General features: G+C 41.5%; 1 protein-coding gene across 2 annotated transcripts in view; it reads left to right on the forward strand.

The window, feature by feature from the left end:
• Positions 1-22797, forward strand: part of LRRC1 (leucine rich repeat containing 1) — a 127155-nt gene that overhangs the window by 69336 nt on the left and 35022 nt on the right. For both annotated transcript variants that reach the window (XM_079935434.1, XM_079935433.1), the window contains 2 exons: positions 3085-3163; positions 6402-6491. In XM_079935434.1, coding sequence (XP_079791560.1) covers positions 3085-3163; positions 6402-6491 — 169 coding nt within the window. The remainder of the gene's footprint in view (positions 1-3084; positions 3164-6401; positions 6492-22797) is intronic.

The raw sequence follows: 22797 nt of genomic DNA on the forward strand, positions 1-22797 counted from the left end.
ACAATTTAAATACTATGTAAATAGTTGCCCAATGAGGCAAATTGAAGTTTTGCTTTTTTTGGACCTTTCTGGAATATTTTTTTAATATTTTGATCCACAGTTGGTTGAATTCCCAGATGTGGAACCTGTAGGCCGACTGTACTATGTCAGCTTTGGGGAAACAGCAACAGACAAGGCCCACATGGTCTTTCTTCCCAGTGAGCCTAGAGTTCAATAAGGGAGATTGACCATCACCAAACAATTATTTAACTAAAACTGTAACAGATTTCAGGAACCTGAGAGCACGGGGATCCAACCGAATCTTGGGGCCCAAAGGAGGTGTCCCTGAGGGTGTGATATTTTAGCTAAGTATTTAAGAAGGAACAGGCATTCCCTTCCTTAGTTTTCTGCTCTGATAATTTTAGTAATTTAAAGCAAACCAGTAAGCAGGACTCTTCTAGCCACACTGTTGCCTTCCTTGTCTAAAGCTATTATTTTTACAGGCAAATACCTTCTTTTCAGTTAAATTAGCAACATGCGTATGGTAGAAAGAAATGGTCTTTGGAGTTGAGACCTATGTTCTGTTTGCCGATCTTGTGTACAAGCAGGTTTGCCTAGGGATGGAATGTCTTCCTACAAGGCAGCTCTGTCTGGACTGGGTCCAGCTGTGTTCTCTGGAAGTTGCTGTTGTTACCCTCAGATACCCTGACTCCAGACCAGCCCCGACCAGAGTTCATGTGTTCCTTGGTAGGCCCATCTTCCTGAGCTTCAGGGATGTTTCTGATGGTCTGAGAAATATTAAAGACTTCTACCAAATTGATGTGCCTTTCCTCTTTCTCTGTTTCCTTGATCTTTTCCTCAGATCAAGCAGAAAGCTGCTGTACAGTGTGTGTGTGTGTGTGTGTGTGTGTGTCAGCTTCATCTTCCGTAGCACTTGTGAAGTGACGGGTGCAGCCCTTGCACCTCATTTTTCAGCTTTATAAAAACTGCTCACTAGGACCTGAAGTGGTGGCCGAGGAGTGACAGTCAGGAGTGCAGGGCTGACCAGCACCTTTTACCTGGGCAGGCCTCACACCCTGGATAGCCGTGCTGGTCCTGTAATGATGGATGGATGTACCTTTGTTCGTTCCTTCTTTTGTTTTTTCGGTCTTTTCCTTTTTTTTAAAATTGAAGTCTAGTTGATGTACAATATTGTATTAAGTTATAGGTGTACAATATAGTTATTCACAATTTTTAAAGCTTATGCTCCATTTATAGTTATTATAAAATATTGGCTATATTCCCTGGGTTGTACAATATATCCTTGTAGCTTATTTTATACCTAATAGTTTGTACCTCCTGCTTCCCTCCCTCTATACTGCCCCCCACCCAACTGGTGACCACTAGCTTGTTCTCTATAGCTGTGAGTCCACCTCCTTTTTGTTATATTCACTAGTTCATTCTTAATGTGGATAAGCCATATATATATACACACACACACATATATAGTGTGTATGTATGTGTACACATGCATGCAACATGTATGTATACACACACATGCACACATGTATGTGTACATATGTATGTATGTATGTGTGTATATATATGTGTGTGTGTATGTGTATATATATATATATGTATATACTGCTATCATATTTATGAAACTAGGATCATTAATAGTATGTATTCTTCATTACCTTATACGACCATGCAAGGCAGAGAATTGTGTGAGGCAAATGTTACCACAAATTTAAATATTTGCAGCTTTTAAATTTGTACTTGGAGCTTTTATGTAGCTTCTGATTACTTTGTGGTGTTGGAGCAGGGCATCCATTTTTCCCTTTATTTCTCCCGTCTCCTTTTCACCCCCAATTTAGAAATATTTGGTATGTTTTGGCTCTGCTTGCCTTTGTCGAGCTGGTGGAAGAAATGGCATGGGATCAAGAGAGCCTTTTCTATTTTAGCCCTTCTTAACATTAGTACGTCCAAAATAAATGTATTCTTGAAATTAAATGCTATGAACTAACCTTTTCCAGCCCTGAAAGCTGTAACCTCAGGGTTTAAACCAAGAGAAAGAGGAATTTAAAATAGCATTTTTGGTCATTTCAAGAATCGCAATGTTTAGTGGCAGGTAAACGTGGGGAAAAATATTCAGCCTCATTAGTAATCAAAGGAATATAAAAGAAAATGTTGCCAGACTATTTTACCAATAACATGGGCAGTTTTTCAAATGTAAGAGAAAGAAAGGAAGAAGGGAAAGATGTTGAATCGGGTGGTGGAAGTATAAAGGTGTACCTGGCCCCCTCGAAGGCAATTTAGCAGTATTTGTCAAGTGCTGCAGAGGTGTTAGTGCCTCTGACACAGTGATTACACTCTGGGAGCTTAGCCTAAGGAAATAACCAGAAATGGACATAAATATAATTATAACGTTAGGAACTTGGAAACAACCTAAATGTCCAACAACTGGGGATTGGTTACATGAAATATGGAAATGTGTGCAGTGGGCTTTTGTGCCACTAAGAATGGGAAACTATTTGGAAAAATAATGACAGGGGAAAAAGTTTGTAACATAACATAAAGTGAAGCTTGAACCTAGTATTTTGAAATATGATCTATTTATACGCACACTCTGTATGTGTGTCTGACAATTAAAAACATACATCAGAATAAAATATTGTCTCTGGGTGATGGGAATGTTGGTGGTTTTTTATTCTTCACTGGAGTTTTCTGTATTTTCCAAATATGCCTATAATCAGAAGAAATTCCATAATTTTAAAATGCATACTTTAGAATACTTTGTACTGATATAACCATATGAAAACATAGGGGAAATAAAGCCTACAGGGAATTACCAACCGAATGCCCTCAGTGAGTTTTGATGAGGTGATGGGACTTGGTGGGGTGGTTGTTTTTTATGTTTTTCTTGAACGTGCTTCTGTTTAGAATATATCTTATATTAGGAAAACAAATGTAAAATAAATGTAGAAAAGTACTTCAGGAATCCATACCATGTTTGAGCGGAGTTAGTACTTTGTAGATATTCCCTTGCGACTGTGGTCCATCTTGAGGATGATGAAAACTGTTAACAGTCGTGGTCAGTGATAGACATTTTCTTTCCTTCTGCAGATATTCCTGAAATTCCAGAGAGCATCTCATTCTGTAAAGCACTACAGATCGCTGACTTCAGCGGAAACCCACTGACTAGGTAACCTTTCTGCTTGCTTTTCTGTCCATAGTACTAAGGGTACCCTTTTTGAACACGGGGACGTCAGGAGCCCCTCCTGTGGCTCCTGGCTCAGTCGTGAGCCCACTGACCAGTGGATTCCAGGTGCCTGTGTTGCCAGGGTAACTGAGTTGATGCCCAAACAGCAATGCAGGGACCAGACCTCCAGAGTCCATTCTAGATGTCTCTCTGGGCCAGGTGGGCCCATTTATAAAATTTCTCAAGACTCTGTAAGCAACCTCGAAGAAAGGAAAGTACTCTTCCTTTCCTTTTCATTCCCTTTTTTTTTGTTTTTTTTGAAGTGTCTAGAAAAATTGAGATTGAGTTAAAATTTGGGATTCATCTCATCTGTCTCAAAATTGCTTAGATCTTCTTGGGTATGGAGTGCTGGGGAATGCCCTATTTCGTTTTGTTTTTCCCGTATCTGCTTATTTTTAAGAAGTATAAATATGTCTTAAAAACAATTCTGGTTTTTGTCTTTTGAATTTTAGTTATTATGTTACTAGTAATATTTATTTTTATGAAAAATAGTACTCTAGTAGGCTCTAGCCTGATAGCTTTCTAACTCACCACCGTTGTCACGTCTTGTCCTCTTTCTTAACCATCATCCGTACGGTTGTCCCTCTTTCTCAAACCTTTCTGTAGCTCCCCGTCCCTGTAAGATCAAGTGGGAGCTCCTGGTGTGCTGTGCAGCCTCCCCACCGCCCTCTGTCTGACCTTGGCCGGCCTTTCCACCTGCATGGCCCTCAATTGCCTTGTCTGATGTTGTGGCCTCTGTAATAAAGGCTCCAGGTCTCTGATTTCACTCCCCCTCGTTTTGACGGTGCCAACCCTTTCGCTCTCCTTTAAGATGCAGCCTGAGCATCACATTTCTTCAGGAGGCCTTTCCTGACGACTCACCGAGGCCCCTCCTCTGGGCCCTGTATCCCTCTGTGCGTACTTTTCTCATAACACTCGAAACCTACACGTAAATGATCACTTTGACCAAGGCCCGCCAACGAGATATATTCCTCTGTCATTTACGGTTCTATCTGCAGCCCTACTGTACTTTCTGGAATGGAGTGAGCCCTCAGTGTTTGTTGAACTGAACTGAGCTATTTGTGCTCAAGGCAGCTCGTAGGCTTGGGCAGCTGGGAAATATTATGCTGTTCTGGAGTTTTTTTGTTAACTCTTCAGTTGCTTAATCCCCTTGTCTACTACTTCAGTGTTTTTCCCCTAATGTCTGCTGATATGTGACTTTATCATCATTTCAAAACTCTCTTGACCAGAACACACTGCATCGTATGAGGCCTTACTCAGTTTTCACCCTGGACTTGTTTTTGGCAGGTTTCTTAAAGGAAAGCCGTTTTAATTTGGCAGGTGTGCTCTTTTAAGAATTAAGACGATGTCTGTGAGTTGAAGGGACCTTAAAAATTATTCAGCGTGGCCTAGTGATTTTATGGCTGAACAAACTGAGGCTCCAAGAGGTGAAATGACCTTTCAAGGTCATGCAGCCTCTGAGCAGCAGCTCAGACTAGCTTTCCTCTCTCCCGACCTTAAGTCTGGCCTTCCTCATCGGGTCACATCACTAGTTTGGCTCTTAATGTTAAGAGCCAGTGAAAAAAGCAGATCAGCCATTTAAAGATACAATTTCCTTATATTTATGATCATTTTAGCTAGTTTTAAAATTATATATAGTTTCTGGTAAAAACTCAGAACTGTTAAGTTGCATCTTTTGATATATAAATTAAAAAAATCTTAGCTCTATTACACTATGGAAGAGGTTGCAACTTTGTAAAAACCATTCCTGAGAATGTATTTCATCGATTATGAAAATCCTAGTTAATACTCTTGTCTTTCGGGGCCTGCATTTGGTTTTGAAGTTTGGAATTACCTGTATTAGATGTCAAACAGCATAGGAATTTTTTTTTTTTTGCGGTACACGGGCTTCTCACTGTTGCGGCCTCTCCCGTTGCGGAGCACAGGCTCCGGACGTGCAGGCCCAGTGGCCATGGCTCACGGGCCTAGCCGCTCCGCGGCATGTGGGATCTTCCCAGACCGGGGCACGAACCCAACCACTCCCAACCACTGCGCCACCAGGGAAGCCCAGGAATTGTTTTTTAAAAAAGGAACCTAGAGGGGCTTCCCTGGTGGTGCAGTGGTTGGGAGTCCGCCTGCCAATGCAGGGCACACGGGTTCGTGCCCCGGTCCGGGAAGATCCCAGATGCTGCGGAGCGCCTGGGCCGTGAGCCATGGCCGCTGAGCCTGTGCGTCCGGAGCCTGTGCTCCGCAACGGGAGAGGCCACAACAGTAAGAGGCCCGCGTACCGCAAAAAAAAAAAAAAAAAAGAACTTAGAAAGAGGAAAGAAATGAAAGAGTCTAATCTAGAGACTATCACTAAGGCAAGAAGTCCTCACCACCCCCTGCAAAAAAATGAGTTATGTGTTCTTTTTTCCATGTTAGCAGATTTATGTATAAGCATTTTAGATGCAATGAGATGTTTTTTGCTTTCAGTTTGTGTTTTTTCCTCTCCAAATACTAGTAACCATAGAAATATTGAAAGTAAACTTTCTTTGCAGGTATTTAAATAATACTTTTATTTTGAATCCTCACTCTTCAGTAGCCTAAGGGAAGTATACAGAATTTCTCTTTGTGTAGAACGTTGTGAAACATATAATCATCTCACATGATTGGCATATTAAATCAAATCAAAAGAAAAATATTAAGAAAGTAGCAATTGGCTGTCAGCTGATCAATTGTAAGTAATCTGTAGCTTTGCTCTGGGTATTGTAAGCTACAGGAAGAAAAAAAAATCAAGCAACTCTCTTGTGTTTTATTATAATATTGTGGACTAAAATTTCTATTTTCTGTTAATCAATAAAGTATTTTCACTCTTAGGCACTTTCAGCTTCAGGAACTATGTATCATTTTCTTTCATAGCCATACACTCGGTAGGCTCACAACATTGTTTCTCCTTTATTCTTACAGCTTGAATATCTTTCCTCTCTAATTATTTCTGGATCACCCTGTCAGCAAGTATTTATCATACCCCGGTACTGCTAGGTAGACCAGGTCCTTATTTTTTTCCTTATAAATAGAAAGACAAGACAAATATGCCATACATAAAGTAATTTTAGGAGGTGATTTCAGTCAGCATACAGAAGAAGTCTTTATATTTATGTTAGTATGCACCATATATGCACTTCTCTTTTTCAACTATAACATTTTTTTTTTGTTTTAGATTGCCAGAAAGCTTTCCCGAATTGCAGAATTTGACATGTCTTTCTGTAAATGACATCTCACTGCAGTCTCTGCCTGAAAATATTGGCAAGTAAGTTTTTATGTGAAGTTTGCGTATACAGGGTGAAAGGGCGTTTATATCATCAACTCCACTTCCTTCGCTTTTACAGGTCTTGTTTTTCTACTCAGAAAGCCGTTTAGCCAGTCTTCAGTATCTCCCTCAAGAAAGATCATGCAATATCTCCCTCAAGGAAGCCTCTGCGTTTTTGCATCCAGTTGCCCCTAAATTTTAATGGTTAAAAAGGATGCTGCTACTTGTTACTAGTGAAAAACCTAATTTGTTTTGAAGTTTTCTCTAAACGGATGGATTCCAGAGTAGTTAATTGAAGCGAAGTAGCATGTGTTATATAGGTGGTTATTAAATACTGTCAGAAACGACTACTCGTAGTAATTTCATTGAAAACATAGGGCATGTGCCCTAAACAGCAGCTCTGACAGCGTTTGTGTGCCGTGGACCTGGGAACAGGGAGTTAGGGTGGTGTGTCTGGAGAGCAGGTGTGGTGTGTGTGTGTGTGGGGGGGGTGGGCTGGGGAGAGGGGTGGGATGGGACGGGCACGTGTCCACGATGCTGGCTCGGAGGTCGGGGAGGACAGCCATGTCAAGAAATAAAATCCTGTGGAGAAACTGTATGCTGGTGAATCAGTGTTCTTTTGCACATTCCCACAGATGAACTGATTGATGGAATTATCTTAGTAGGTCTTCTAGTCTTCTCCATCCCTTCAGGACAGACATTGGCTTAAAGCAGTCTGGTGGCTCATGCTTGACCACTTAAAAGCCCACCGTGGCCAGCTGACACTGGTGGACCGGTGTGTCCTGCTGTCATAAAGGATTTCTCTCGGCCTTACCCGTCCTGCCTAAGTTCTAAGATAAAACAGAAGCTCGCCTTTTGGGGAACTGCAGTGTATCTGGGTGTTCTGCAAAGGTTCTCTTGCCAGACGTCTGAAGCCCCCTGCGTCCCCTCCTTGCAGGAGGAGGACGGCTGGCTGCCCTGTTTCCGTCTGCAGGTCTCTGTTCCTCCGAGGTTCACGCTGATGCTTGGACCCTGGGCCAGCACATGTGCTGATTAAGAACTGTGCCCCTTAGCTCTCAGGAAGGGACAGAGACAAGAGGGTCCCTGAGTTCATGGTACCCATTGTGGAGGAAATTCACAGTGTTTTGCCATGGATTTCATGCACTGCACTCTTGCTGTGTCAAGTTTCATATATTTCTAATTAATATAATAGCCACTGAAATACTGCTGCTGCCCTCCTCCTGCCCCTTGGGGTCTCTGGAATCTAATTCCCTTGAGACCCTCCTCCACTCTCCCCGGCCTCCCACTGGCCTGATGGCTGCTCCTTCCATCCCCTCATTCATGTCTTTTTAAACAGGTTTCATGCTTTGAGAGAAAATATGTTCTTATTAAACCAGAGTTCCCTCTCACTCCCTACTGCATTGTTTTTATGGAAAATGTTACTTAACAATCCTTTCAGGATAATTTACAATAGTCTTTATGCCACTTTTCTGTTAATATCTATGTTTGTTTTTGTCAACGTTCAGCGTTTCTTGTGTATCTGCTTTTTTGATCAGTAATAAGGGCAGTTTTTTGTTTTGTTTCAAGTTTAGATTTAATCAGCTTGTGTTATTATTACAGCCTCATATATACTGCTTGTTTCCAAAATAAAATGCCACTTTGAACTTGAACTGTGTGGTGAATAATCACCCAGAAAGTAAGAATATTGGTTAGAGGAGTGAATCAACTGATTTTTATTAGGTCAGCTGGTGAAAATTAATGGGAAACGGGACGTTTCCTATTCCTGGTTTTGTTACCGTAGCAAGAGACTCCATGGTTTTTTCCTGTTGGACTTAGGGTTTATGTGTCCGTTCTCACTTAGTAGAAAGAAACGGAGAGCAGACTCCTCCCTGGGGAAGACTGGACCCCTCTTGTGCCCTGGACGGTGCTGAAAAGGCACTTGAAACGGCTGAGTTGGTGACTGTCCAGGAGATCTTCTGTTTGCATAAGCATACTGTACTTTAAACAAATCGTTATTTGACACTTACCAACTTTCCTCTTGGGAGGGACTCTTCAGTTTCCCGAAGATTCCCACATGGTTGCTCGGGAGCATTTAACCAAATATTTAGTAACCAGAATACTTCTCAGAGACAGTATGGTATCGTAAACAAGGCACAAAGATCGGGTCTTACAAAAAATACGAAAATGACATCGAATGGCCACTTGCATGACGGATACTCACTGTTGTCTCTGTGGATTCTGAAGTGGAGGTTTGGGCATAAATTAACCCTGCCGGTTTGGTCAGATGGGGCAGCTACCTCAGCATTGGCCTTTTGAGCCTCAGTTGACGATGGGATCTCGGCATCTCCTTTCGGCACCTGGCACAGCACGTGGCCTTAACTGGGAGAACTGTGGGTTTCTCCAGGATCGGGTGGGCGTGTCCCGCCTGGAGGAGAGAGCCCAGCCTTTAGGACAGGCAGCCTTGCAGGGCCTCGGAGCTGAGGGCAGCCTGTCCCATCCCGTGTGATTCGCTGACGGCAGTTTGAAGAGCATTCGGGCGTTGATGGCAGAGTTGGAGGTGGAGTCCGGCGCTCCTGGCCCCAGGCCTGCTTTTCCCCCACTCCACCCCCATCACTGTAGGACAGCCGCCTCCCGTGGCCCTGAGGGGCTCAGCGACTTTCTCCTCATTCCCCTAGCGACACCTAACAGTGCATTTTTTAAGTAGTCAGGTCCAAACAACTTGATAAGCATTTTTGTCCTAACAACCTAGCAGCTGTTCGAAAAAGTAATAGTATACATTGAAAGACTGAATGTTTGTATTTCCTTCTTAAACATCCCCAAATCTGTGCTCTGGGAGGTGGGTTACCCGATGGGCACCTGCCCAGCTTCTCAAAATACCATGGCATTTCCTTTTCCACGTCCTCGGCGTTCGTCACCGCTTTGCAAAGATGCACTGTCCTCGACAGGCGTGCAGAGGTCCCGTGAGTTTGCCTCAGTGCACAGTAGCCCGCTGCCGGCGGAATTGCTGAGTGCACTGTTTGGGTGCTTGGGAGTCTGCAGCATCAGCTGTTGGTGATGAGCAGCAGCCAGCATCGCCCAGGTGGTTCATGTTCTACAGGGCGTGGCTACGTGCCAGGTAACCGTCAGTGCAGTTACCTTGATAAAGCAAGTCTCTCAGGTAGTAGAATCTTCATAATACTTGTGGCAAGATGAGAAATGATCAGGAAAATCTTTTGAACCACAGAGAGTTATACGGGCTACTTCGTGCAAAAGCACACATTTTTCTTTCACTAGAATAAAAGTGTCTCAAATTTGCTGACTCTTTTCTGTGATGGCCCGTGAGTACATTACTTGGTCCTTCAAAGGAAAGGTGATACCTAACAAAGAGCGGGAAACGAACTCACCTTCAATGGGTGTTTTAAAACCCCTTTGTTAAAAATAGAAAAATACGCCTTCTGATTAGTCTTTATGAGCAAGTGTTTGATGTTGGGGAAGATGGGAATTTATCAGCTGAATTTCAGCAAAGACCTTTCCATAATCAGAAGAAATTTGAAAAAATTGGTCCTAGGGTGATTTAATAAGTGCAGCTGATGACGCAGTTCTTGGATCAGTGTAACTTTGTGAGGTGTCTTTTTCACCTGTTACAGCCATTAAACAAGTATCAAAACAAATCATTTAGAATCAGTTTTGTCCCCAAATGTAAAACAAAAGATTTACTACATAATACAGTATTTTCAGTCTCATTGCTTTCACTAATGAGAGCCAGAAAGATTTTTGTATCTTTAGTAAAATATTTAAAAATATTTTTTCTTTTGTTTTATCTTCTACTTAAATTTTTTTGGTTTTATATATTTTATAATGTGTACAATATAATGGCACATAGTGCTTCTATATTTTTTTTTAAATAAATAGAAGGATTACTCTTTTTTTTTTTTTTTTTTTGCTGTACGCAGGCCTCTCACTGTTGTGGCCTCTCCCGCTGCGGAGCACAGGCTCCGGACCCGCAGGCTCAGCGGCCATGGCTCACGGGCCCAGCCGCTCCGCGGCATGTGGGATCCTCCCGGACCGGGGCACGAATCCGTGTCCCCTGCATCGGCAGGCGGACTCTCAACCACTGCGCCACTAGGGAAGCCCCTGAAGGTTTACTCTTAAACGTGTGGGGACCACCACTCTAGAGCAGACTGTTTGGGAGTCCCTTAAGCCAGAGACCAGTGGTTCTCAAACTCTGCCTTGTTGGGCCCCTAGGTGTTCCCGGGAAGTCTCTGCCGGGAGTTGTGGAGAGTGTGGACCAGTGCCCTGGTTCGTGGTCTCTGCTGGTCCCTGTTTGTACCACCACAGCTCTGCTATTAGCTTTAAAGTTTTTTTTTTTTTTTGTATCGGTGTTCCATATAATATTTTCATTTAAAAAGTCTGCTGTATATGTGTTTCACTCGAAGTTTGGAGACCCCTGTTTCAGATGCTTGGTGGTGCTTGTTTATTGTAGCAGCATGCATTGGGGAGTTTTCACTGGGTTATAGATCCCGCTGAGCTCTGCTCAAACCAAGCAGAGAGCTTCAAAGCCTTTTATGAAAGTGAACTTCAAAATTCTTTACCTGCCTCCTCTCTTTACAAACTGGCTGAGGTTTTTCCCCACCTAATGGTTGAAATTCTGCCTCTTTCATGAAACCTCCAGTGATTGGAAGAGGTGAAATAGATCCCAGACTCAGATTCCCTGACCGCCCCTCCCCTCCCCCCACATCGCACACACAATCAGCCCTTGAGTGCTTTGTCTGCGCACAGAAGGCTAGTTCAGTGTTTGATTGTGTGTGTGGGGGTGTGTGTGTGTGTGTGTGTGTGTCTGTTAGCGTGTGCACCCAGGCCACCTTGTCTCCTGTAGCCGTGGGGCTCTGGGTCTGAGACCCTCTTTGTGTCTCTACTGACCCTGCCGTGGCTCTGACACGCTGAACAAGTTCGTGGGACAAGGTGCACAGTGTTACCTCCTGCATGCTGCTGGTTTCCAAGCTGACATCGTAGATGATCCAGTTAGGTTCCAGACGCTTTGTGTTGGGACCTCGTTAACCTGTTCCTCCACTGTCACTTTTTGGGCTAAATGCTATATAGTTTCTATAAAAGGTTGACATAAAGAAATAACTATGAAAAGAACCTGCTTCCATTGCCCTGAAATCTTCTACTGAAGAATAATTATTATCCATTAATATTGCTTAATTTCCCCCATATAAGGAGCCACTAGGGAGAGATTTTTAAAATATTTATTTTTTAGAGGGAAAAATGCCTCACCGGGAGAACTGTAAGCGTCTTCCTTTTAATAACAGTTCTGACATTTATCACATTTCCCTTTCTGCTTTTGTTGCCAGAAAGCTCAGAGCTGGTTCCCACGATCAGCGAGAGCAGCTGTGTTAGTTTCCATGGGATGAAAGGACCTGGAGACCTGGGAGCAGAGGTGCTGCGTGGCACGCACAGTGGGTGGGGGGGAGGCGGGGCGGCGCTCTGATGGGCACACCTGTCCTGTTACAGCACCCTACTCACAGGTTAGCATGAACCATCCCTAGTTTCATTAGCTTTGTCTGTAAAATGGGGGTAAGTAATCTGCCCGTGTGTGTGTGTGTGTGTGTGTGTGTGTGTGTGTGTGTGTGTGTGTGTGTCGCTGGTGGGTGGTAGAGCGGGGGTTTGAACTTGGTTTCTCCCTGGAAAAAGCTGCATTTCCTTTGCTGCAGGTGCCCCACTGAGCACACTAGTTTCCTCCTCCCTTGCCCGGCCCTCATTTTCTCATTCATGAAACTTTTTACATATTTGCACTTTTTAAAGAGCTCTTTAAATCCCTCTTAGAAAAAGTTGAGGTAAAGTTAAGTAAAGGACTTTATCATCGAAGGTGACACTTAGCACAGAAGGGCAGCGGTGGAGGAGGAGGGAGACCTTCATAGGACCTTTGAGAGTAGAGTTCCACGTCCGGGATGGGCTTTAAGAAAACTGTCTGAATAGAAGAATCCTATAATAGAATCCTAAGGAATCCACAGGAAACTATTAGAGCTGATAAATGAATTCAGCAAGGTTATAGGATACAAGATGAATGTACAAAAATCAGTTGTATTTCTATATAATAGCACTGAACAATCCAGGATGAAATTAAGAAAACAATTCCACTTATAAAGCACCAAAATGAATAGAATACTTAGGAATAAATTTAACAGAAGAAATGTAAGACATGTGCACTGCAAACTACAAAACATTGTTCAAAGAAGTTAAAAATGACCTAAATAAATGGGAAGACATCCTGTGTTTATGGATTAGAAGACTTAAAATTGTTAAGATAACAGTACTCCCCAAATTAATCTACAGATCAACTCAATCCCCATCAAAATCCTAGCTGGCTTTTCTGTAGGAATTGATGAGTTGATCCTAAAATTCATATGGAAATATGAGAGACTCAGGATAGCCAAAGCAGTCTTAAAGAAGAAGAGCAAAGTTGGAGGAGTCATGCTTCCAGATTTCAAAACTTAACTGCAAAGCTACAGCAATCAAGACTATGTGGTACTGGCATAAGAATAGACATACAGATCAATGGAATAGAATTGGAAATTCAGAAATAAACCCTTGCATTTATGGTTAACCAATTTTGACAAGAGTGCCAAAACAATTCAATGAGGACAAATAGTTTTTTTTGTGTGTGTGTGTGGTACGCGGGCCTCTCACTGTTGTGGCCTCACCCGTCGCAGAGCACAGGCTCCGGATGCGCAGGCTCAGCGGCCATGGCTTATGGGCCCAGCCATTCCGCGGCATGTGGGATCTTCCTGGGCCGGGGCACGAACCCGTGTCCCCTGCATCGACAGGTGGACTCTCAACCACTTGCGCCACCAGGGAAGCCTGAGGACAAATAGTCTTTTCAACACATGCTGTTGGGACAACTAAATATCCATCAACATGCAAAAGAATGAAATCACACCCCTACCTCACACCACATACAAAAATTAACTCTAAATAGAGCAGAGACCTAAATGTAAGAGTTAAATCTTTGATAGGAAAACATAGGGGTAAATCTTTGTGACATTGAATTAGTCAGTGGTTTCTTAGATATGACATGAAAAGTCTGAACAACAAAAGAAAACATGGGTAAATTGGATTTCATCAAAATCAAAGGCTTTCTTGCATCAAAGGATACTATCAACAAAGTGAAAAGACAACTTACAAGTGGGAGAAAATATTTGCAAATCATATATCTAGAATACATAAAGAACTCTTACCACTCAACACTAAAAAGACAAATAACCCAATTAAAAAGAGGCAAAGAATTTGAATAATTTTTCCAAAGAAGATATACAGATGGCCAATAAGCACATGTAAAGATGCGCAACATCATTAGTCATCAGATAGATGCAAATCAAAACCACAGTGATACACCACTTCACACCCATTAGATGACTGTCATCAAAAAGATGAATGAATGTTGGTGGAAAAATTGAAACCCTCATACATTATTGGTGGGAATTTAAAATGATGCAGCTTAGGGGATGTAAATTGGTGGAGCCACTATGGAAAACAGTATGGAGGCTCCTTAAAAAACAAAAAAAAGTTTTACTGTATGATCCAGCAGTCCCACTCCTGGGTATGAATCTGGAGAAAACTCTTAATTCGAAAAGATACATGCACCCCAGTGTTCATAGCAGCACTATTTAATACAATAGCCAAGACATGGAAGTAACCTAAATGTGCATTGACAGATAACTGGATAAAGAAGATGGGGTATATATATACAATGGGATATTACTCAGCCGTAAAAAAGAATGAAATAATGCCATTTATAGCAACATGGATGGACCTAGAGATTATCATACTAAGTGAAGTAAGCTAGACAGAGAAAGACAAATATATGATATCACTTATATGTGGAATCCAAAAAATAATACGAATGAACTTATTTAGAAAACAGAAACACTCTTGCAGGCATAGAAAACAAACTTATGGTTACCAAAGGGGAAAGGTGGTGAGGGATAAATTAGGGGATTGGGATTAACAGACACACACTACTATATATAAAATAGATAAACAACAAGGACCTACTGTATAGCCCAGGGAACTATATTCAATATCTTGTAATAACTTATAATAGAAAAGAATCTGAAAAAAGTGTATATATATATAACTGAATCATTTTGCTGTACACCTGAAACTAACACAATATTGTCAATCAACTATACTTCAATAAAAAAGATGCAGCCCCTCATTTGAGGGCGCAGGTCCTTCCTCAAAAAGTTCAGCATAGGTACTATATGACCCAGCAGTTCCACTCCTTGTTATGTTTACCCAAGATAATTGAAAACATATGAAACATATGTTTTCATATGGGGAAAACATATGTCCCCAGCGCAGGGGACACGGGTTCGAGCCCTGGTCCGGGAAGATCCCACATGCCGCAGAGCAACTAAGCCCATGTGCCACAACTACTGAGCCAATGTGCCACAACTACTGAAACCCGCACGCCTAGAGCCCATGCTCCACAACAAGAGAAGCTACTGCATTGAGAAGGCCACGCACCGCAACAAAGAGTAGACCCCACTCGACGCAACTAAAGAAAGTTCGAGTGCAGCAACAAAGACCCAGTGCAGCCAAAAATAAATAATTTATATTAAAAAAAGAAAACATATGTCTATAAAAAATGTGTGCATAGATGTTCATAGCAGCATCATTCATAATAGCCAAAAGGCAGAAACAACTCAAATTTTCATCAGTGATGAACTGATAAACAAAATATTCTTATGTCTATGTAATGGAATATTATTCAGCCATAAAAAGTAGTGAGGGGGCTTCCCTGGTGGTGCAGTGGTTGAGAGTCTGCCTGCCAATGCGGGGAACATGGGTTCATGCCCCGGTCCGGGAAGATCCCACATGCCGCCAAGTGGCTGGGCCCGTGAGCCGTGGCCACTGGGCCTGCATGTCCGGAGCCTGTGCTCCGCAGCAGGAGAGGCCACAGCAGTGAGAGGCCCGCGTACCGAAAAAAAAAAAAAAAAAAGTAGTGAGGTACTGACACATGCTACAATGTGGATAAACCTAGAAAACATGTTAAGTAAGGAAGTCAGACAGAAAAGGCCACATGTTGTAGGATTCCATTTATATGAAATGTCCAGTATAGGTAAATCCGTAGAGACAGAAATTAAATTAGTGGTTGCCAGGGGCAGGGGTGGGGTGGGCCAGGGTGAGGGGAACGGGGTGCGGATAAGGAATGGCTTCTGATGGGTCTGAAGTTTCTTTTTGGATGATGGAAATTTTCTGGAATTAGGTAGTGGTGATGTTTGTACAGCCTTATGAATATACTGAAAACCACTGAATAGTACACATTGTAAAGGTGGATATTATAGTATGTGAAATGTATCTCAATGAAAAAAATAAAAAGAATGCACGTTAGGCAGACTTGAGCCTGGTGCTGCTGAGGGATGAGGCTATACCTGGGAAATGGACCTAGGTTTACTCTTACAGGCACTCCTCCCCGAGGTAAGCTTACAGGCAATGTGCTGAAGTCGTTTTGTCTCAGTTACTGGCACCTGCTGATCAGGAGGTCTGCACAGCCAGAGCCTCCAAAAGGTCCAGGTGTTGTGGAGGGGTGGGGGCGGGGTGGGGAGGATATAGAAGCCCCATCGGGAACTTGTGGAGGATTTGGAGAATCTGGGGAGGCTCTGCCTCCATCGGGAGCTGCTGTGTCTTGACTTTGTGTATCTGGCTCCATGAGATTCCATATCCTTTGCCATTAAAGAAACCGGTGGCATCAGAAAAAAAAAAAAGTTAAGTTAGCCTCAATATGTCTAGACATCTCTACTCTGTTTAATTAAAATTTCTCCTTGAAAAAGAGCATTCTTTAAGAAGAAGAAATATAAGCAATGGACTGGCATGGTGCCCAAAACCCAGTGGTCAGTCACTAAATGGTTATTATCAATAAAGATTTGATTGTCACCATATGCTAATAGAAGTGGAAGAAGCAGATAAGCCCTGGGTTCTCTGGCAGATTGAAGTCAAGTGTGTGGTTGTGATTTTGTGTCTGCTGCCCTTGGGAATGGTGACCTGTTAGTACGTGCTGCCTGTGAGGAATCAATCTTTTTGAAAACTGTTACTGTATTTAATGGTCTTGTTTTTTTTTTTTTTTGAGGCCCAGAAATTTCTGTAAAATATTTGTTGTTCCAAAAACAAAATGAACAATTTTTAGAAAAATTTCTAGAGCAAAGCCACCATAAGGAAGTTTGTAACTAGAGATTTCTTAAATACTAATCTGGTATTAAAAAAGCAGAAACACTATGAATGTGTGTTTCTCCCCCGTTCCAGTCAAATGTTATTGCCGTAAATGTTTACAGATTTTATATTTTAATGGTTTAATACTGTACTGCCATTTGTTTGCTCGGGGCACCTTAATTTATTCTTTACTTTCTTAATGATGTTGGCCACCGAAATGGAAAAAAAAATCCAAGTGGTTTAGAAAGGAATTTTTGAAATATAGTGGAGAACAGATGTAAATTTTTTTAAAGTAACCCCTCATCCAGTCCCTGAAATAGAATCCTAAAAATATAGTTGGCCTACATTCTGGCTTACAGAAGAGTGTAACTCTTGTGCCTGCTCTCAGGGACCGTGTAGAACATTAAGATCAGTGTTCTGGAAAGAAAGCCTTCTGTGCACACTCTTTCTGCAGGAGCTTGTTAGGTGTTTGTCTTTCTTTTCTTTTTTTAAGCCCCATTTGGTGGTAAAAACGGCGGGAGTGAAGGGAGGATAGAAGATAGTGGTTTCTGTAGGAGGAGGATGAGGTCCTCCTGATGGTATCACATAGAAATTTAATTTGCCAGAAATTAAAATTGAAGGGTAAAATATCTGTTACTAGGGGAGTGGTTAAAAAAATTAAGGTCTATATAGAGAGATACTATGCAATTAAAAAAATACTGGGGTGTACAGATAAGAAAGGAGACAAATATCTGCTCTGTATAGGATGCTACCTTTAGTGTGAAAAAAAGGAGATAAGCCTATACATTCATACCTGTTTGTCTCTGCATAAAAGGCAACTCTGGGTGAACACATAAATATCTAACAAAAAGGGTTATTTCTAGTGAGAGGGTCTAGGTGGTAGAAAACCAGATAGATGAAAGACAGAGGTAGGAGGAAACTTATTACTGAATACTTTATTTTACATACATGTAGGTTCATGTATTACCTATTCACAAAGTTGACTTCACAAACTCAAGGGTGAGAGATGGCAGAAGATGGTGATTAAAAACGCAGATTCCCTGGTGAATCTTGGCTCTGCCCCTTCCCAGTTGTGGAAGACCTTGTTCAGGTCCCCTCTCTGTGCCTCCGTTTTCTCATCCATAAAAGTTAGTTCTTGGAAAGCGCTTGCACCGGTGTCTGTTGTATAGTTATCTGCTGATATCATTATTAGAAGTCGGAGGATTAAAGACCAGTCATTCTCAATTTGCATCTCAGTGTCTAATCCTTGGTCACATATGTAAAAATATTAGAAGTACCGGATGCTTTCTTTCGTCTCTATAATACCACGTGTTGACTGAAGCAGCTGATAAATGCATGTGGAGTTTCTCTTGGCCTGTGGTTAAGAGCCTGGCCCCTGAAGTAGACAGAATTGCATTCAGGTCCCCCAAATTCATCACTTCTCAGCAGCGTGTCCTTTACTCGGTACTGCTGAAAGATATGCAGAGATGCTGGAGTGGAATTGACCAGGTTGCCTTGATGGGGAAGGCTCCATCCTGAAATCTTTTTTTTCTAACATCTTTATTGGAGTATAATTGCTTTACAATGGTGTGTTACTTTCTGCTATATAAGGAAGTGAATCAGTTACACATATACATATATCCCCATATCTCGTCCCTCTTGCGTCTCCCTCCCTCCCACCCTCCCTATCCCACCCCTCCAGGAGGTCACAAAGCACCGAGCTCATCTCCCTGTGCTATGTGGCTGCTTCCCACTAGCTATCTATTTTACATTTGGTAGTGTATATATGTCCATGCCACTCTCTCACTTTGTCCCAGCTTCCCCTTCCCCTTCCCCATATACTCAAGTCCATTTTTTAGTAGTTCTGCGTCTTTATTCCTGTCTTGCCCCTAGGTTCTTCATGACCATTTTTTTTTTCTTAGATTCCGTATATATGTGTTAGCATACAGTATTTGTTTTTCTCTTTCTGACTGACTTCACTCTGTATGACAGACTCTAGGTCCATCCACCTCACTACAAATAACTCAATTTCGTTTCCTTTTATGGCTGAGTAATATTCCATTGTATATATGTGCCACATCTTTATACATTCATCTGTTGATGGACACTTAGATTGCTTCCATGTCCCGGCTATTGTAAATAGAGCTGCAATGAACATTGTGGTATATGACTCTTTTTGAATTATGGTTTTCTCAGGGGTATATGCCCAGTAGTGGGATTGCTGGGTCATATGGTAGTTCTATTTTTAGTTTACTAAGGAACCTCCATACTGTTCTCCATAGTGGCTGTATCAATTTACATTCCCACCAACAGTGCAACAGGGTTCCCTTTTCTCCACACCCTCTCCAGCATTTATTGTTTGTAGATTTTTTGATGATGGCCATTCTGACTGGTGTGAATGATATCTCATTGTAGTTTTGATTTGCATTTCTCTAATGATTAATGATGTTGAACATTCTTTCATGTGTCTGTTGGCAATCTCTTCTTTGGAGAAATGTCTATTTAGGTCTTCAGCCCATTTTTTGGATTGGGTTGTTTGTTTTTTTGATATTGAGCTGCATGAGCTGCTTGTAAATTTTGGAAATTAATCCTTTGTCAGTTGCTTCATTTGCAAATATTTTATCTCATTCTGAGGGTTGTCTTTTGGTCTTGTTTATGGTTTCCTTTGCTGTGCAAAAGCTTTTAAGTTTCATTAGGTCCCACTTGTTTATTTTTGTTTTTATTTCGATTTCTCTAGGAAGTGGGTCAAAAAGGATCTTGCTGGGGCTTCCCTGGTGGCGCAGTGGTTGGGAGTCCGCCTGCCAATGCAGGGGACGCGGGTTCGTGCCCCGGTCCAGGAGGATCCCATGTGCCGTGGAGCAGCTGGGCCCGTGAGCCATGGCCGCTGAGCCTGTGCGTCTGGAGCTGTGCTCCGCAACGGGAGAGGCCACAGCAGTGAGAGGCCCGCGTACTGCAAAAAAAAAAAAAAAAAAAGGATCTTGCTGTGATTTATGTCATAGAATGTTCTGCCTATGTTTTCCTCTAAGAGTTTGATAGTGTCTGGCCTTACATTTAGGTCTTTAATCCATTTTGAGTTTATTTTTGTATATGTTGTTAGGGAGTGTTCTAATTTCATTCTTTTACATGTAGCTGTCCAGTTTTCCCAGCACCACCTATTGAAGAGGCTGTCTTTTCTCCATTGTATATTCTTGCCTCCTTTATCAAAGATAAGGTGACCATATGTGCGTGGGTTTATCTCTGGGCTTTCTATCCTGTTCCATTGATCTATATTTCGTTTTCTTTGTGCCAGTACCATACTGTCTTGATTACGGCAGCTTTGTAGTATAGTCTGAAGTCAGGGAGCTTTATTCCTCCAGCTCCGATTTTCCTTCTCCAGATTGCTTTGGCTATTCGGGGTCTTTTGTGTTTCCATACAAATTGTGAGATTTTTTTGTCCTAGTTCTGTGAAAAATGCCAGTGGTAGTTTGATAGGGATTGCATTGAATCTGTAGATTGCTTTGGGTAGTAGAGTCATTTTCACAATGTTGATTCTTTCAATCCAAGAACATGGTATATCTCTCCATCTGTTTGTATCATCTTTAATTTCTTTCATCAGTGTCTTATAATTTTCTGCATACAGGCCTTTTGTCGCCTTAGGTAGGTTTATTCCTAGATATTTTATTCTTTTTGTAGCAGTGGTAAATGGGAGTGTTTTCTTAATTTCACTTTCAGATTTTTCATCATTAATGTATAGGAATGCAAGAGATTTCTGTGCATTAATTTTGTATCCTGCTACTTTACCAAATTTATTGATTAGCTCTAGTAGTTTCCTGGTATCATCTTTAGGATTCTCTATGTACAGTATCATGTCATCTGCAAACAGGGACAGCTTTACTTCTTCTTTTCCGAGTTGAATTCCTTTTATTTCTTTTTCTTCTCTGATTGCTGTGGTTGAAACTTCCAAAACTGTGTTGAATAATAGTGGTGAAAGTGGGCACCCTTATGTTGTTCCTGATCTTAGTGGAAATGGTTTCAGCTTTTTACCATTGATGATGATGTTGGCTGTGGGTTTGTCATATATGGCCTTTATTATGTTGAGGTAAGTTCACCCTATGCCTACATTCTGGAGAGTCTTTTTTATCATAAATGGGTGTTGAATTTTGTCGATAGCTTTTTCTGCATCTATTGAGATGATCATACGGTTTTTCTCCTTCAATTTTTTAATATGGTATATCACATTGATTGATATGCATATATTGAAGAATCCTTGCATTCCTGGGATAAACCCCACTTGATCATTGTGTATGATCCTTTTAATGTGCTGTTGGATTCTGTTTGCCAGTATTTTGTTGAGAATTTTTGCATCTATATTCATATATTCATCAGTGATATTGGCCTGTAGTTTTCTTTCTTTGTGACATCTTTGTCTGGTTTTGGTATCAGGGTGATGGTGGCCTCATAGAATGAGTTTGGGAGTGTTCCTCCCTCTGCTATGTTTTGGAAGAGTTTGAGAAGGATAGGTGTTAGCTCTTCTCTAAATGTTTGATAGAATTTGCCTGTGAAGCCATCTGGTCCTGGGCTTTTTGTTTGTTGGAAGATTTTTAATCACAGTTTCAATTTCAGTGCTTGTGATTTGTCTGTTCATATTTTCTGTTTCTTTCTGGTTCAGTCTCGGGAGGTTGTGCATTTCTAAGAATTTTTCCATTTCTTCCAGGTTGTCCATTTTATTGGCATAGAGTTCCTTGTAGTAATCTCTCATGATCCTTTGTATTTCTGCAGTGTCACTTGTTACTTCTCCTTTTTCATTTCTAATTCTATTGACTTGAGTCTTCTCCCTTTTTTTCTTGATGAGTCTGGCTAATGGTTTATCAATTTTGTTTATCTTCTCAAAGAACCAGCTTTTAGTTTTATTGATCTTTGCTGTAGTTTCCTTCATTTCTTTTTCATTTATTTCTGATCTGATCTTTATGATTTCTTTCCTTCTGCTGACTTTGGGGTTTTTTGTTCTACTTTCTGTAATTGCTTTAGGTGTAAGGATAGGTTGTTTATTTGAGATGTTTCTTGTTTCTTAAGGTAGGATTGTATTGCTATAAACTTCCCTCTTAGAACTGCTTTTGCTGCATCCCATAGGTTTTGGGTCGTCGTGTTTTCATTGTCATTTGTTTGTAGGTATTTTTTGATTTCCACTTTGATTTCTTCAGTGATCTCTTGGTTATTAAGTAGTGTATTGTTTAGCCTCCATGTGTTTGTATTTTTTACAGGTTTTTTCCTGTAATTGATATCTAGTCTCATAGCGTTGTGGTCGGAAAAGATACTTGATACGATTTCAATTTTCTTAAATTTACAAAGGCTTGATGTGTGACCCAAGATATGATCTATCCTGGAGAATGTTCCATGAGCCCTTGAGAAGAAAGTGTATTCTGTTGTTTTTCAATGGAATGTCCAATAAATATCAATTAAGTCCATCTTGTTTAATGTATCATTTAAAGCTTGTGTTTCCTTATTTATTTTCATTTTGGATGATCTGTCCATTGGTGAAAGTGGGTTGTTAAAGTCCCCTACTATGATTGTGTTACTGTCCATTTCCCCTTTTATGGCTGTTAGCATTTTCCTTATGTATTGAGGGGCTCCTATGTGGGGTGCATAAATATTTACAATTGTTATATCTTCTTCTTGGATTGATCCCTTGATCATTATGTAGTGTCCTTCTTTGTCTCTTCTAATAGTCTTTGTTTTAAAGTCTATTTTTTCTGATATGAGAATTGCTACTCCAGCTTTCTTTTGATTTCCATTTGTATGGAATATCTTTTTCCATCCCCTCACTTTCAGTCTGTATGTGTCCCTCGGTCTGAAGTGCATCTCTTGTAGACAGCATATATACTGGTCTTTTTTTTTTTTTTTTTTGCGATACGCGGGCCTCTCACTGTTGTGGCCTCTCCCGTCGTGGAGCACAGGCTCCGGACGCACAGGCTCAGCGGCCATGGCTCACGGACCCAGCTGCTCCTCGGCATGTGGGATCTTCCCGGACCGGGGCACGAACCTGTGTCCCCTGCATCGGCAGGTGGACTCTCAACCACTGCGCCACCAGGGAAGCCCCCGGTCTTTTTTTTGTATCCATTCAGCCTATGTCTTTTGGTTGGAGCATTTAATCCATTTACATTTAAGGTAATTATCGATA

Source organism: Stenella coeruleoalba, assembly GCF_951394435.1.
Source record: "Stenella coeruleoalba genome assembly, chromosome: 10".
Classification (NCBI taxonomy): Eukaryota; Metazoa; Chordata; class Mammalia; order Artiodactyla; family Delphinidae; genus Stenella; species Stenella coeruleoalba.